General features: G+C 38.3%; 1 protein-coding gene across 1 annotated transcript in view; it reads right to left on the bottom strand.

Annotated features, from left to right (window-relative positions):
- Positions 1 to 14,624, bottom strand: part of LOC126417029 (dynein axonemal heavy chain 1-like) — a gene marked incomplete at its 3' end in the record, with an annotated part of 951,942 nt that overhangs the window by 849,785 nt on the left and 87,533 nt on the right. The window contains exon 8 of the mRNA XM_050084920.1: positions 6,013 to 6,228. Coding sequence (XP_049940877.1) covers positions 6,013 to 6,228 — 216 coding nt within the window. The remainder of the gene's footprint in view (positions 1 to 6,012; positions 6,229 to 14,624) is intronic.

The raw sequence follows: 14,624 nt of genomic DNA, 5'->3' as shown, positions 1-14,624 counted from the left end.
AGATGTGACTGCCGATTTCAACACTGTTCCAAAGGAGGTTGATTTCGCTGATCCAGAGACATCTCAACCCATCTGCACAACCTCCATGGCCATTCTCCACAAAATAAAGAGGGCTCCATCATCTTTCATCCCTCCCTAGTGAGAAGGGGGAGGGGGGAGGGAGAGGTTGCTGTTTAATGGGGCTCGTATGTACCCGCAGTTCAGCCGGTCTGCTGGGTTGCCTGCTCTGCAGACATCAGCAGCATAACAACATGTTTATAGTCAGGCCTGCTGACGGCCCCATTCGGACAGATGGCACCAGAGGCAGCTCCCAAGGCTGCCTTACCCCCTCCTTACACCAGTAATTTGTACGAAAAGATAGCAAGACAAGTAACCTTCCACTTGGCCAGTATTTGAGATACAGCACAGCTCCAAGCCAGAGTATTCAGACTATAGCTCCAGTTGAATTGTGATACCAGTGAAGTGAAATAATGAGCAGCTATCTCTGAATTCTATGGGCAGTTTTTCTTAAATTCCCTAGCCCACGGCTAGGGAACTCCAGATTTCTACTCTGGTTTATGAATATTTACAGACTGCAATCTGGCTAGCTTGGGTTGAGCATTGAATCAGTAATATGTAATTTACCCGGTTTTGATTTTGCTTCTAAGCAATCCTTAATGAACTTGTGCATTTTATCCAGATTTTCCTCATATAACTTGAAATGTATACATTGTGGCTTGAGTAAATTAGTGACTTTAATACCATTATTTGTAGTTACATAGTCACCTTGGAGAAACTACCAGTTATGAGGCATGCAGTACAGTACCCTGCGAGTGCCGTCACAACAGAATGTAAGCTTTTTTACAAGTAAGTGTACAAGCAATCTTTACCTACAAAGTCTTTGAATCATGTTTGCTTAAAAGGTAAAAATATATTAATGTCTAATTGCTGGCGCGGTGGCCCTTGCTTAACACACGTGCAGTAATTGACTTTCCATTCACAATCATTTGATTATGTTCTAAAATGTAAATTCTTCTCTTGAATATTCACTGGAAGTTGAAAAGTATATTTCATCATTTCACAAAATTAAATTACAGTATCCCCGTACAAATGTACGAACACAAAATATTTAAAAATTGAGGAATACATGCAGCAAGCAGCCAGCTATTTTCAGACTTAGTACACGCAAGCATGCGCGCATGTGCTAGCAAGAGCATGAGCACGCACGCACGCGCGCACACGTACACACACACACACACACACACACACACACACACACACAAACAAACGTGTGCGCATGTGTGAATAATTATCATGGCATCTCATTTCACCTAGCAACCTATAAGACCCTGTCACTCTCCATCTTAAAACAACTTAAACAAGAAGCTGAGAATATGTGTGCCACTTAACACTCTGGAAGAAAGGGGAGTTGATAATAAACTGCTAGAGACTATAAATGCAACCTTGGTTAACACCAAGTCCCAAATAAAATTTCAAGGATGACACTCTAAACCCTTCCACAACAGGAGTTTGATAGGGAAATCTATTTTTTGCCACTTTTGTTCAATTGTGAACTGGAAAAAATAAAACAAGAATGGGTCCATAAGCTTACACTTAAGAACCTTTAAGGATTGGGACTATGTTTAGCTTTCCAAGGATGATACAGAAATAATGACAGAAGATATCCAAACAGCAAAGAACAAATTAATGTACTGAAATAAGTGGCATAAATGGCATAACAGATTGTCTTGTAAATACCTTATGAAAAACAGAGGTAGAGTCAAATATCAAGGACAATACAAATCAGCTAAACACAGAATGTGATACATTAGAATAGCTTTAAATATCTGGATTCATGCATTCCAGTTAATGACTCACCCTCCTCTAAAACTACCTTTTTTTATAGAAATAATCGATACCATGTATACTATCGATTCTTGCATAGGTTAAAATTATCTCAGCTGTTTCACTAAAAGAATTCATATGATTTTGTATATGATGTATTACATTTCAGGCTAAATTGTATAAAAAAGAAATTAATGTGTTACAATCAATATGTACTAACAGTAAATATACACTTATTTTAAGAATAACTAAAATTACAAAATTTCTGGCGTAGTTACAATTCATTTTATTAACTGCACAATCTAACGTTAATTATTAAATTTGTTTCTGGATTTATTTATGAAATAATGATATAATTTGGTAAAGATTATTCTCCTGTCCAGAAAATTTGTGAACTCTTTTGCTTTGTGAACTCTTTGGAAATTGTGAGTACAGCAGAATGTAAGTAGTGGTGGGCATCCCTCTGACGGAAACGCATGTGTTTTGCTAAACTTGTCAACAACTATCTAAGTTTTGGTATGAAAGAAGTTAAAATTGTAAAGTCAGTGTGATTTAGAACAATGGAATAAAATAAAAAGGATGTTCACAGCAACAGGCAAATCTTCATCAGTTTAGTGCAACAAGACCTCGCAACGCTGAATCAAAATTTTCAGCAGGAAGAATGTACTTCTATACACAATAAGATTTTGAGCCAGCAACAGCAACAACAACAAGATAATCAAAGTAAGTACAAAAGTTCTTCTTTTATAATCTTACTCCTCTCCAAGTGTTTCAAAATTTGTGCAAAGAATGAGAACTTTATTGGAGATGTGTGGAAGGATAAGATTACACAGTCAACAGGCTAGATAAAGAAGCCTTGAAAAGAAGATACAGAAATATGGAAATAGCTTTCCAAACTTAGCATACAACTCTCATAAAACCAATGAAAACACACACACACACACACACACACACACACACACACTAGTGTTTTACCCTCTCTGAGAGATGTTTCTTAATGAAATATTGGCAGATAGAGAGAAAGCTCTTACAATTTACTGGGTCCCATTTATGAAAACAGAATCAACATTGAAAAAAATCAAGAGAAGAAATATATTCTAAAACATAGTACATTATGGATACAATGCAGAAACACAAGTCCAGTTTTACAATCACCTAAGAAAAATGAATGATTCCAAATGGATGAGACGTCTTCAGAACCATGATGTTTGGGGCATGCCAAGATGAGATCATTTATTCAAACATATTGGAAGAAATACAACCCTTACAGCACAATAAAATGAACTTTTATTAAAATCTATCTTAATAATGCCCTCTGCTGAAAAGCACACAGAGAAGAATGGGAGTTCACAAATTGGTAAACTGCCTCACAAAATCAAATTTATTACACTAATTTTATGTACAAAATGGTGCAATTTGTAAATAGCAATGAGTGTTTTCACAGTTGCAAAAGGAGGGAAGGATGAAACACTATAGGATTTGACACAAGTGTTGCACTTGCCAAATATCTACATTGTAAGTACAGCAGAGTTCTGCTAATCCAAATCCCAGTGATCCGAACATGAAATATGTTGGTCTAAGTATGGAAAACTGTGTAGTAAACTGCTGTACATACACACTATTTTAATTTACACAGTACAGTAAACAGGCATTAGAAAAATTAGCAAGAAAACATTAGGTTTAAACAATGCATAACAATGAAAGAAAAGCTGTCAAACTTACTAAAATACAGCGGACATTTTATCCCTATTTTTTAGATGACAAAAACTCAGTCATTGTTTTTTGGCGTAATGAAGCCAGTCTGTTATATGACACATAGTTGTGCCATTGTCTCATAAAACATCAAATCAGCAGGTGTGGCAGTGGGCTGTTGCTCCAAATAACATAGCACGAGGTCAAGGGCTTCTGCTGCTGCGTCACTGTGTGGCACCAGCTCTCCTTTGTCGCTTTCAGGCTCATTGTCACTTTCGCCACAGCAGTCCACTTCTTCCTGGTCTTGAGTCACAGCAGAAACTAAACCAGCATCACTAACGTTCTTCACACATGCCCCATCCACTGCCATCCACTCATTTACGTCTCTTTCACTAGCTTCTTCACATCCAGGGATTGTCTGTATCATTTGTAGTAGATTTTCCTCTTCATTTTTAACTAGGTTGTCCTGAAATTCAAGAGATGTCCACAGTTTTCTCTACGATCTTCTCAGAGCATTTTCTGAAATATTCTGCCATGCCTCAGTGGCCCAATAAACAACATGGTCTTTTTTATTTTGTCCACTAAAGGAATGCTATCATCTTGGATCAGCATTCTTAAAAATTGTTTTCTGTAAATCAGTTTTAATGTTTGCAGTATGCCCTGATCCATCGGCTGTACAAGTGGTGTAACATTCGGCGGCAAAAACTTCGCCACAATTTCTCCATTACATTATTCCTCAGTGCTGGGGTGAGATGGCATGTTATCAATCAAAAGGATTGCACTGAGAGACATATGATTTTCCTTAGAAAATCGTCAAACAGAGGGAACAAACTGGCCATGAAACCATTCTTTGAACACCTTACCATCCATCCATGCTTTTTTTCTGGTTGCGATAATAAGGGACTTCATGTTTGCAGTTTTTAAAAGCTCTGAGCCTAGCAGATTTGCCTATCAGCATTAAAGGCAGCTTGTTATTACCAGCAGCGTTGCTGCACACTAATAGTAACATGATCTTTGCACTTTTAAACCAGGAGCATGGTCTTCTGCTTTTGATGTCAGGCTTTTTGTTGGCAATGCCCTAAAATTAAGGGCAGCCTTGTCAGCGTTATAAATTTTTTTGGGAAAATACTTTCCCTCTCTTATCATTTTTTCAAATTCAACCAAGTATTGCTTCACTGTATCACAGCCAGAAGAAAGCTTCTCTCCAGCAATTGTTAGCTGACAGTTTCCATGACGTTTTTCGAATTTGTCCAACCAACCCGTACTCGTACTAAAAGAATCACCACCATTCATTAACTTTCACAAGCTGCGATATCGTCGTAAAAAAACAGTGACCCGTATATGTAATAAGTTTCCTTTAATTTACCTCTATGGTCACAAACTGTTTGATAACAGATTACCGGTTTCGGTCTTTAATTACCATCATCAGATCTGTTTTATAAACTGCAGTACATTAGGACTTTGTTTTTATGAAACAGATCTGACGATGGTCATTAAAGACCGAAACCGGTAATCTGTTATCAAACATTTTATGACCATAGACGTAAATTAAAGGAAACTTATTCATTAACTTGTTCAGGTAAACAGCCTTCTCCTGAACCAGTGCTCCACTCAAAGGAATTCCCCTTCCTCTTTCTTGCATAAACCAAAGGAAAAGAACTTCATCCACTGTATCGTACTGGGACTGTTTCAAAGTCTGCCGAATTTTGAGTGTTTTTCTTGAAGACATTGCACAGGACTGTTCAAGCTTCACTCGGTTCTTCTTCCAATCATTCTCACCATTGTCTATCTGCTTCAAAGCATTCATTTTTTCTTTGAGAGTTAATGTTGCATGTTTCCGTTTGCTCATGACCAAAATACGTACACCACTACACCTAAACGAATACAATACAACTGTTACAAGTGCCAGCAATCAATAACTAACATAAACAGCAATTTGAGAGCCAATGGCAGTGCACTGACGTCAGACACTACAAAGTCTCAACAATGCACAAAAACAAGGACGGGCAGGGAGTGAGAGTGAGCCATTGTTCCCACACTTGTTCCCATTTCTTACCATGGTGTACCTACTTATCTGTAATCCAAACAAGGTCTGGTCACGATTAGTTTGGATTAACGGGACTCTACTGTATTACAAATTTCAACAGTTTTACACAATATAAGTGATTTTAGCCAGGATGATGTATTCTCTAGCCAATTTGTGCTACCTTTATACTCACTTGATTCATTTGGGAAAACTAAACTAAATTTAGTGGCTTAGCCTATCAAAAAAATTTGAAATTCAGTTTCACAGTGTTCAATGTTCAAATATTTCCTGATTCAGAATCTACAACATTGGTTGTTGAATTGAAACTAGATATGAAATGTATGCGTCATCATAGCAAGCATCACAGATCAACGAAGAGGCTCAACCATTAAGTTATAGCAACTGATTAAGCAAACAAAATATAAAAAAGTATTATAGTTCTAAAAAATGCTAGTCTTTATAAAACAAACCTCAAAATTCAGTGGATTTGTGTTGTAGAACACACCATTTTCATCCACATTCAAATATAAAACAAATATAGGCATGCCTAATGGTTTGAACTGGGTGTTAACAACATCATCACCCCATGTAAATGTCTCATCGCAGTCCATGGTACACAGACATGGGGTCTCTATTAGATTTGTTAACATCTGTAGTGAGGCTTCAATTAACTGTCTGAGTGCACTCTGTAAACGAAAAAAAATATAAAAGATGTAGTTTAATAAGAGCAAAACATTTTGCCACAGCAATAGTAGAAAATTTAAAATTAACAAAAAAAAAAAAATTATTAATTCATGAAGGTAGCTTCCAAATTACATATCTGTTATCTATTTATATTCGTTAAAAATAATTGAGAAGTATGCACTTGCCTGTCCAGAATCTTTCACTTTCATTCCTCCTAAAAGAGATCATCTGTCAAAAATGAGATGATCATTTTTTGGACAAATGACTTTTAGCTTGATACAGAACTAACATAGTGAAATTGAAAATAGCGCAGTTATATTCTTTTTCAGTGATGTACCTTCACATATCCCCACTTGCTTTCCTGTACGTATAAGTGATGGTTAATACCCACTGCCCACATTGTGAAGGCTCTATGATGCTCTGATGAGACAAAACATGACGACCACCCGCTTATTAAGCTTGTTTGTCTGTCTCTGGAGCAAATTATATCACTGATTCTGCATATCAGAGATCTGACAGTTTGTTGGTAGGTTTGTGGAGATATGTGGCTTTAGATGTCTATGCACAGGTCACGTGATTCATATAAATAATGGGCTGCTGATTTGTGTACATGTTGATGGTGCCCACTAACAATCCAGGTGGGTTCCACAGGATTTACATCAGGTAAATTTGGTTGCTGAGACATCAATGCGAATTCACTATAACGCTCTTCAAACCACAGTAGTACAGTTCTGGCTCCAAGAAACAGACAGTTATACTGGTGAAAGATGACATTTCCATCAGGGAAGACATTAGGCATGAAGGGATGCAAGTGGTTCAGCTGTCAGTGTGTCTTCGATTTCTTCCACAGGTCCCAGGCAATCACAGGAAAATGTCTCCCATAGCATAGTACTGCTCACACCACCCTGTGTCCATGGTGCGCTGCATATTTTAAGCGCCATTCAGCTCAATGACGACATCTGTGGAGGAAACCATTGACCTAGTGTAGCAAAAATGTGATTCATTGAAAGAGCTGACACACTTCCATTAATCAATGGTTGAATCCTCATAGTCCTGTGCCCACTGCAATTGTAACTGATGAAGTCATTGGGTCAAAATGTGAACATGTAGGGCTATCCTGCTTTGGAGCTCTATGTTCCACAACATACAATGAACAGTGTGCTCTGAAACACTTGTGCATGCACCAGCATTGTGCTCTTTTGGCAGAGATGCCACGGATCACCATCTATACTACTTTACAGCACAGGCAAGCCTCCGAACCCCACATTCTGTGAACGGCCATGGACATCCAACCATTTAGCAGCTAGTGGTAGTTTCACTGTCCTCTACCTCTTTCTGTAGAGGCTCACGACAGTAACATGTGAACATTCTAATAGCTTCAGCATTTTCAAGATACTCTTTTGTAGGATCTGCATAATAATATCTGCCCTTTTTGAAAGTCACTTATCTCAATGGATTTTCCCATTCACAGCCCACACCTTCGCTAGGATGATACCCTGTTCTTGTCTGCTCTGCTTACATACTTTGGTTACCATGTAACATGCCTGCAATGTCATAAGGCAGCAAGTAACATTGCTGTGGGCAGGGGTCACAATGTTTTGACTTATCAGTGTATATCCCCCTTGGAAAAGTACTTCAGGAATGCTTCATAGGTAGATGCTGCTGCTTCCAGAGACTTGAAATGATGGCCAACAGTAGTGAAACAATCAAATGATCTCAACTGCACGCACGTTGTGTGCTACATAGTTCTGAAAAAGGGTTCATCTATAAGCCAGGAATGTTCCCTACTCATCAATGTGCCTATCAACAATTCAGCACATTGACTATTTGGTGATCTATTAACTTTACATTTTAAATTATTTATCACTTTTTCTCTTTTCTCTCTTAATAAATGTAAATGTTAACAGAAATCAAACCATCAAAAACTCTTTTTCAAGGCAGCTCCCATAAGTCTACTGGGACTTATTATAATGATATTGCTGCATCCTGCAACTAGAGTGAGTGAATGTGCATGTAGTGTCACTGCACATGTGTACTTAAATCAATCACCAACTGGATTCACACAGGCTGACCACTAGAGGACACGTGCAGGAAGCATGCGCATGGCATGGTTTTCGCCGCACATATACCAGTGGCTCATTTCTAAATACGTGCAAAACAGTGCCAAATCACTCTCCCTATGTTCTTTTAGTTTGTACCACTCACATCAGTTGTTCTGTGTGTCACTTATGTTGCACCTTCTGTACGATTCTTTTGTCTTGTAACTTGTGAAGTTACGAAAGACTTATTTCTGTTATCATTCAGAGGAGTATGAATAAAGTCATATTTGTGTTACTTGGATCAGTTTTATATATCACTTGTTTACTACATAATTGGTGATGAGTTTGGAATGGTCTCCATGTGTGCAGTTTCAGTGGGTGTAGTTATTATGGATGCCTTTCTACCAGCTCTGACTGAACAGCTTACTTCACCAATTACTCTTTGTCGACTTCCATTAACAGCTGGGTACTATTCCACTGGTTCATCCACCAACTTTTTATCCGTATGACAATTCAGCCAAGGACTGGGAAGCTCAAGAAAACAGACTCAGACTGCATTTTTTGGCTTTTGGTATGACAGACTCGAATTTGTACAAAGCCTTATTCCTCTCGTGGATTCCACCCAAGGTGTGTCAATCACTGTGTCAGATTGCTCCTTATAAGAACCGGCAGCTCTTCCATTTGATCACGTGTGCAGTTTATTGTCCAAACACCATCACAAATGAATGCATGACAGAGTGGCACGAGTTGAATTGAATCAATTATTACGAAAAGGTCACGAGTCCAATTTTTCATAAATTCATATTTCAGTATTTTTGCATTCTCTATCTGTAGATGCATGCAACTGCATTCAGAACGTCATGAGTTTTAAAACCAAGAAAATCGTTGCCAAAGTATTTAGTTGGTACGAAAATATCATGAGTTTTCGTACTACATGTTCCATTAGTTTTATGTAATATTTTTTTGAATCACCGGACATGGTCTATGGTTTATGTTCCTACATTAACAACAATCAGATTTTACCTGTACTGATTTCAGGATCTATTGTTGGCACCATATTGTAAGAAAAATCTCGTGTGGTTCTTGTCTAACCTTTCATTAGTAGTGGTAATTTAATCAGAAAAGAGAGCATGGACTCAAATGAAGAAGGTAACAGTCATAACAACAGGAAAGGTATACGGCATTATGATAAATACGAATACAAAGAAGGTTAGATTACAAGGAGAAGAATACATTAACTACAAAGGACAAAACATTCCTGCAACTGCAATGGGGAAAAATTTGAGTATGAATTTAAAAACTAAAGGTTGAATACATGTTTTGTATATGTATAGTTAAAATAAAGCCTGTGTTTCCCTTGTTTATTCTAATCCAAAAAGTAGCGAGAAGAACTTCAAATATCATGTTCAAGTTCAGGGAAAGAGAATACCGGTATGTGAAACTGCATTTATTTGTATTCATGGCCTGAAGAGTGAGAGGAGGATTCGAAGATTAGGAGACCTGCTGGTTTTAGGAAAATCTCCTGTAGATAACATGGGAATCAGAGCTATAAAAGGTGATGTTATTGATAAAATAAAGGAACACATTGAATCGTTTGAGGTAAAAGTTACTCACTATGCAAACAGAGATATTAAGTATCTGAAGGCTGGTTTGAATGTAAAGATCATGCATTCACTATTTCTAGAGACGTCGCTGATTTGGATGTAAAATATGGATTTTATTTAAAGTTTTACCATGAGAATTATAATTACAGGCTTGATAGACCTCAAAAAGATGTTTGTGGTTACTTTGAGGAGCTTAAAACTAAACTAAAAACACTTACATTTGTGATTGAGCTAAAAGAGTGATTGTTGCTGAGCAAATAGTTCATATTCGAAGGACCAAAAAGTTTTATAAAAAGATAAAAACTGTACAGGAAAAGTGCAAGAAAAATGATGATGTCAAAGGCATATGTATGGATTTTATGCAGAGCGTACCATTTCCCTGCATTCCAGTACAGGAAGTGTCTTACCTACATCAGCTCTGGGTCTTTACTTTCTGTATTTACGACCTTAAGAGTGGCAAACCTCATTCCTTTGTATTCCATGAAGGAATAGCCAAAAAGGGAGCTAATGAGATTTGTAGTTTCTTGTTTGCATTCTTCAAAGAACATTACTTTTGCCCAGGACAAAACCATAACAATACAGTAGTCCGATTCCTAGTGGCATTAGTAGGGACTGGTATGTTTGAAAACAATTTTCAATACTTTCCTATCCGAGGGCACTCTTTCCTACCTTGTGATAGGGTGTTTGGGGGTATAAGAAGAAAGTTATGACAAACTGATAAGGATTTACACTGTGAAAGAATATACTGAACTTATTCTTCATTCTGCCAATAAAAATACCTCATTCATTGCCAACTACCTTGAGGATAACAACATTGTTAAAAACTATAAGGACTGGTGGCCAGATCTTTTTAAACACAATTCCCAGGGTTCAGAAACACTATAGGAAAAGACGGTTCAATGAAAGTCAACTTCAGTGTTTCACAGTACAATATGTTTGAGTATGACAGCCACAACCCAGAGGTATTAGTAGCCCGATCATTCATTGATGGACTGACTCAAAACTCTTTCAGACTTTTAAAATCCCTAGCAAATATCAGACTCCCAACAACCTTAGCACATGGAGAGAAATATCCTATAAACAAAGTTAAGATAAACGATATACAAAAACTGAAACAGTACATCCCAGAGGAGCATAAAAATTTTTATATTAATTTATTCACTTGGCCTACAACAGCTGAAGATGAAAATGTATGAAACCTACAGAAAATGTTGCAACAATGCTTATCTGTAATGATGATTATGTTAAAAAACTATTTGTAATTTGTGTTTATTAATAAATTATTCTATAGTTGTAATATTATATATTTTAATTTGGTTCAAAAAGGTCATGTCACCAAGATAAAAAAAATTAATCTGAAGAATATGAAAATAAAAATTGATGATTTGAAGATGTAGATTCAATGGTTTCCATGGACACCAGAGTATAAAAATCCAAGTACTTCATATCTTCTACCATTGAAGCATAAAACAGTTTTCTTTGAATATCTCAAAGTCATGTTTTATGGACTCTGACATTTTCATAATAACCAATTCAATTCTACCAATGCTGCAAGAAACCAAGCCAATCATACAAGGCCAGGACAGTCGAACTTCACAGACCTAACCATAAGTTCAATTCACTACTGATGCCCATAATGACTCTTATGCAGACTTTATGGTATGTGACACAGTTATTTGTTTAGCTACAGACAAGGAAGTGCACCATAAGGCTTTATTCTGTGAAAAACCACCACTGGCAGAAGTTTTGAAAATAGCTCATTGGAGTTTCTTGGGCAGTGGGTGATCAAATTGAAGCGCGAGGTGATGTGGCAGTAGTGGCACAAGATGTACCGACTAATACCACAGATAGTGTGCATGAGGAATTGGCAGTAGTGATGATAAACATGCGGGCCCAGCATTGAACAGACCAGGACCAGGCCAAGCAACTGCAACTGCCACAGTGCCAGCATCAGTGATCTCTGTTTCCATCTTCTCCTTTCTGTTTTGTCCAGCATGAACATTTAGTGTGGCCTAAGCACTGCAATTCTTGTAATGCTTGCCAGAAAAAAGGCCATGTGGCCTTTGTGAGTCATTTGCCAAAGGTTTCTCAGGATATGGACATGGTTTAAACTGTGTGACTCCAAAGCTTGTGACTTCTCTCAGGTGCTGCAGTGACATTACTGACTTCTCAAACCTATGTGAGTTTAGGCACACTGCAGTTGACACCGGTATGGCTAGATATTGGTCATCTCCATTGGTTGTAGTTTGGCAGCCGACAAGGAACTTTGCCTCTATGGCTACTCAAGTACTACTGTCAATGCACAGTCGATCATGGATACGTATCCTCTCCCATGCCAGGAGCAATTGTTGGTAAAAATATTGGGTGGTCAGTACTTTTCTACAACTGATTTGTCAGAAGTGTCTCTGCAGGTTCCTGAGGATGAAGAGTCTCAGCGAGTTCTGGTTTTCAATACTCCTTTTGATCCCTTTGTGCCTTCCTTCTGGTGTGGCTAGTGCCCCTGCTATTTTCCAATGATTTTTAAAGCAATTGACTATGAGTGCCCCAGGTTGCAATCATTATCTAGGTGAAAGTGTTGTCATGGGCTCCTCTAAGGGCAATCACCTGAGAAACTTGCGCACTTTATTTTCTACCTTACAGACCACAGGCTTACAGTGTAACCTCACGAAATCTGTTTTTTCAACCTCCAATTTTTTACCACATCACCACTGTTATGTCTATGCCTCACCTCTCGTCCACAAGGGAACTTAAGGCCTTCCTAAGGAAGATAGCCTACTACAATAAATTCCTGCTGGGGGCAGCCACATTGGCTCACCCATTGCATGCCTTGTTATGCAAGAACATACCTTTTTGCTGGAGCCTGGATTGTGAACACACTTTTTGAATGTCGAAATCCAAACTACACTTGGCCCCTTGTTTAGCTACATTCTCTCTGGACCAGCACATAGTTTTGGCGACTGATGCCTCACAGTATGGCCTCGGTGTGGCCCTATCGCACTGAAATGACAATGGCTCTGAATGACCTATTGCTTTCACTCATCAGTATTACACTATCATAATTCTTTGTCAAAGCTGATATGTCATATTTATGTCAAAGAAATTTGATGCTCTAATAGGGAACTTTGTCAAATCTTGCTTGTCGTCAAATAAATACGATCAAATCTGTGGCCTCACTGTCTTCTGTTCACTGCAATGTGAAATGTTACCACTTGGAGCACTAGCATTGCTGCAGCGTTCTGTCACCAGTAGTGTGTTTGTAAACATGGCTGCGAAGTTTAATTCGTGTGTGCCGTCAACTACAAAATTAATAGAAATGTATGAAGCTGATGAGACGCTTTACAACATCAGGCACCCCGAGTACAAAAATAGATTAAGAAGAGTGGAGAGCTACAAAAAAATTGCGGAGGTCATTAGCCGTGAGATTCGGCCCAGGTGCACAGCTGCGGACATAAAGTAAATAAACGGCCTCCGCTCAAGCTATGCTCATGAGATACGACAATGAAAAATGCACCACACTGTAGAGCATCTCAAAGAATTTATTTATTTATCATCAATACACCTCTACATGTCAACCACTTGAAGCACGAAGAATATCTAGTCTATACTCAATTTCTTGGCGAGTTCTTTGTTAACATTTCGTCTGTTATAGTTGCAATCACATTAGTAATATAATGTCACCACATAGGAATATCATCCACTTTTGTCGGATACATGTGGTCCTTCACAAATACCCACATGAAGAAATCAAGCGGCATAATGTCAGGTGAATGTCGTAGCCAGGCAATGGATCCTCCGCATCCAATCCAACGACTGGGAAATTTCCTATACAGGAGCTTGTGAACAGCCGTTGACCAATGCAGCGGAGCTCCATCTTGTTGAAAAATGATGTTGGGTTGCAGGTCTTGTATCTGAGGGTACACAAATACACTGACCCATTCATTGTTTGTTCCGCAAAGAAGAACGGTCCAACAATCCATGTGGATTTTGCAAACCCTAAATCCGAACATTATGCCTATTAACCCTTCCTGATAGATGAAAGGTTGCCTCATCTGAAAATCAACATATTTCCAAGAAACTGGCATCCATATCAATATGCTGCAGCATATCCGCAGCAAACTGTTGTTGGCGTGGTTTTTTGTTCTGCATCAGATGTTGCAGAATGTGCACTTTGTAAGCACACATACGAAGACACTGGTGAACTATACAATGCAATGTTCATCAAGGTACATCAAGTTGCCTAGATGCTTGACAAATTGACTTACATGGACTTCTGAGAAATGTCTGATGTCCTCCAGTGTCTCTTCTGAAACTCCATAACGTGCACTGCCAGAATGTTTCAGAACACTTCCTGTTGCCAGAAACTCCCTGTACCCTTCCTTAATTGTTTTCACATCAAGTGGATCACATTCATACACACGGCGGTAATTTCTTTGCACCATAATTGGCAATTTTGTTTCAGCAAAACACATTACTACTTGCGCATGCTGCCGTGGAGCTGCCATTTTCACTTAATGCGACCATCCTGCACTCTGGCGATGATACTTGGCACTTTGATGTGGGAATATTAATTCTTTGTGACGCTCTACAATATGGTGCACTTTTCATTCTCGTATCTACTGGGTTTTTGCCTCCTGGGTCCTTGAGATCAGGGAGGTTTGAGTGGGACACAGTGTATATATGAAATTTTCTGAGTTCACTAGTCTTCTTAATCTATTTTTGTACTCATGATGCTTCACATTGTTAAGCGCCTCATCA

This window comes from Schistocerca serialis, chromosome 8 (genome assembly GCF_023864345.2).
Source record: "Schistocerca serialis cubense isolate TAMUIC-IGC-003099 chromosome 8, iqSchSeri2.2, whole genome shotgun sequence".
In the NCBI taxonomy this organism is placed as follows: Eukaryota; Metazoa; Arthropoda; class Insecta; order Orthoptera; family Acrididae; genus Schistocerca; species Schistocerca serialis.
This window is presented reverse-complemented; position numbering and strand designations above follow the sequence as displayed.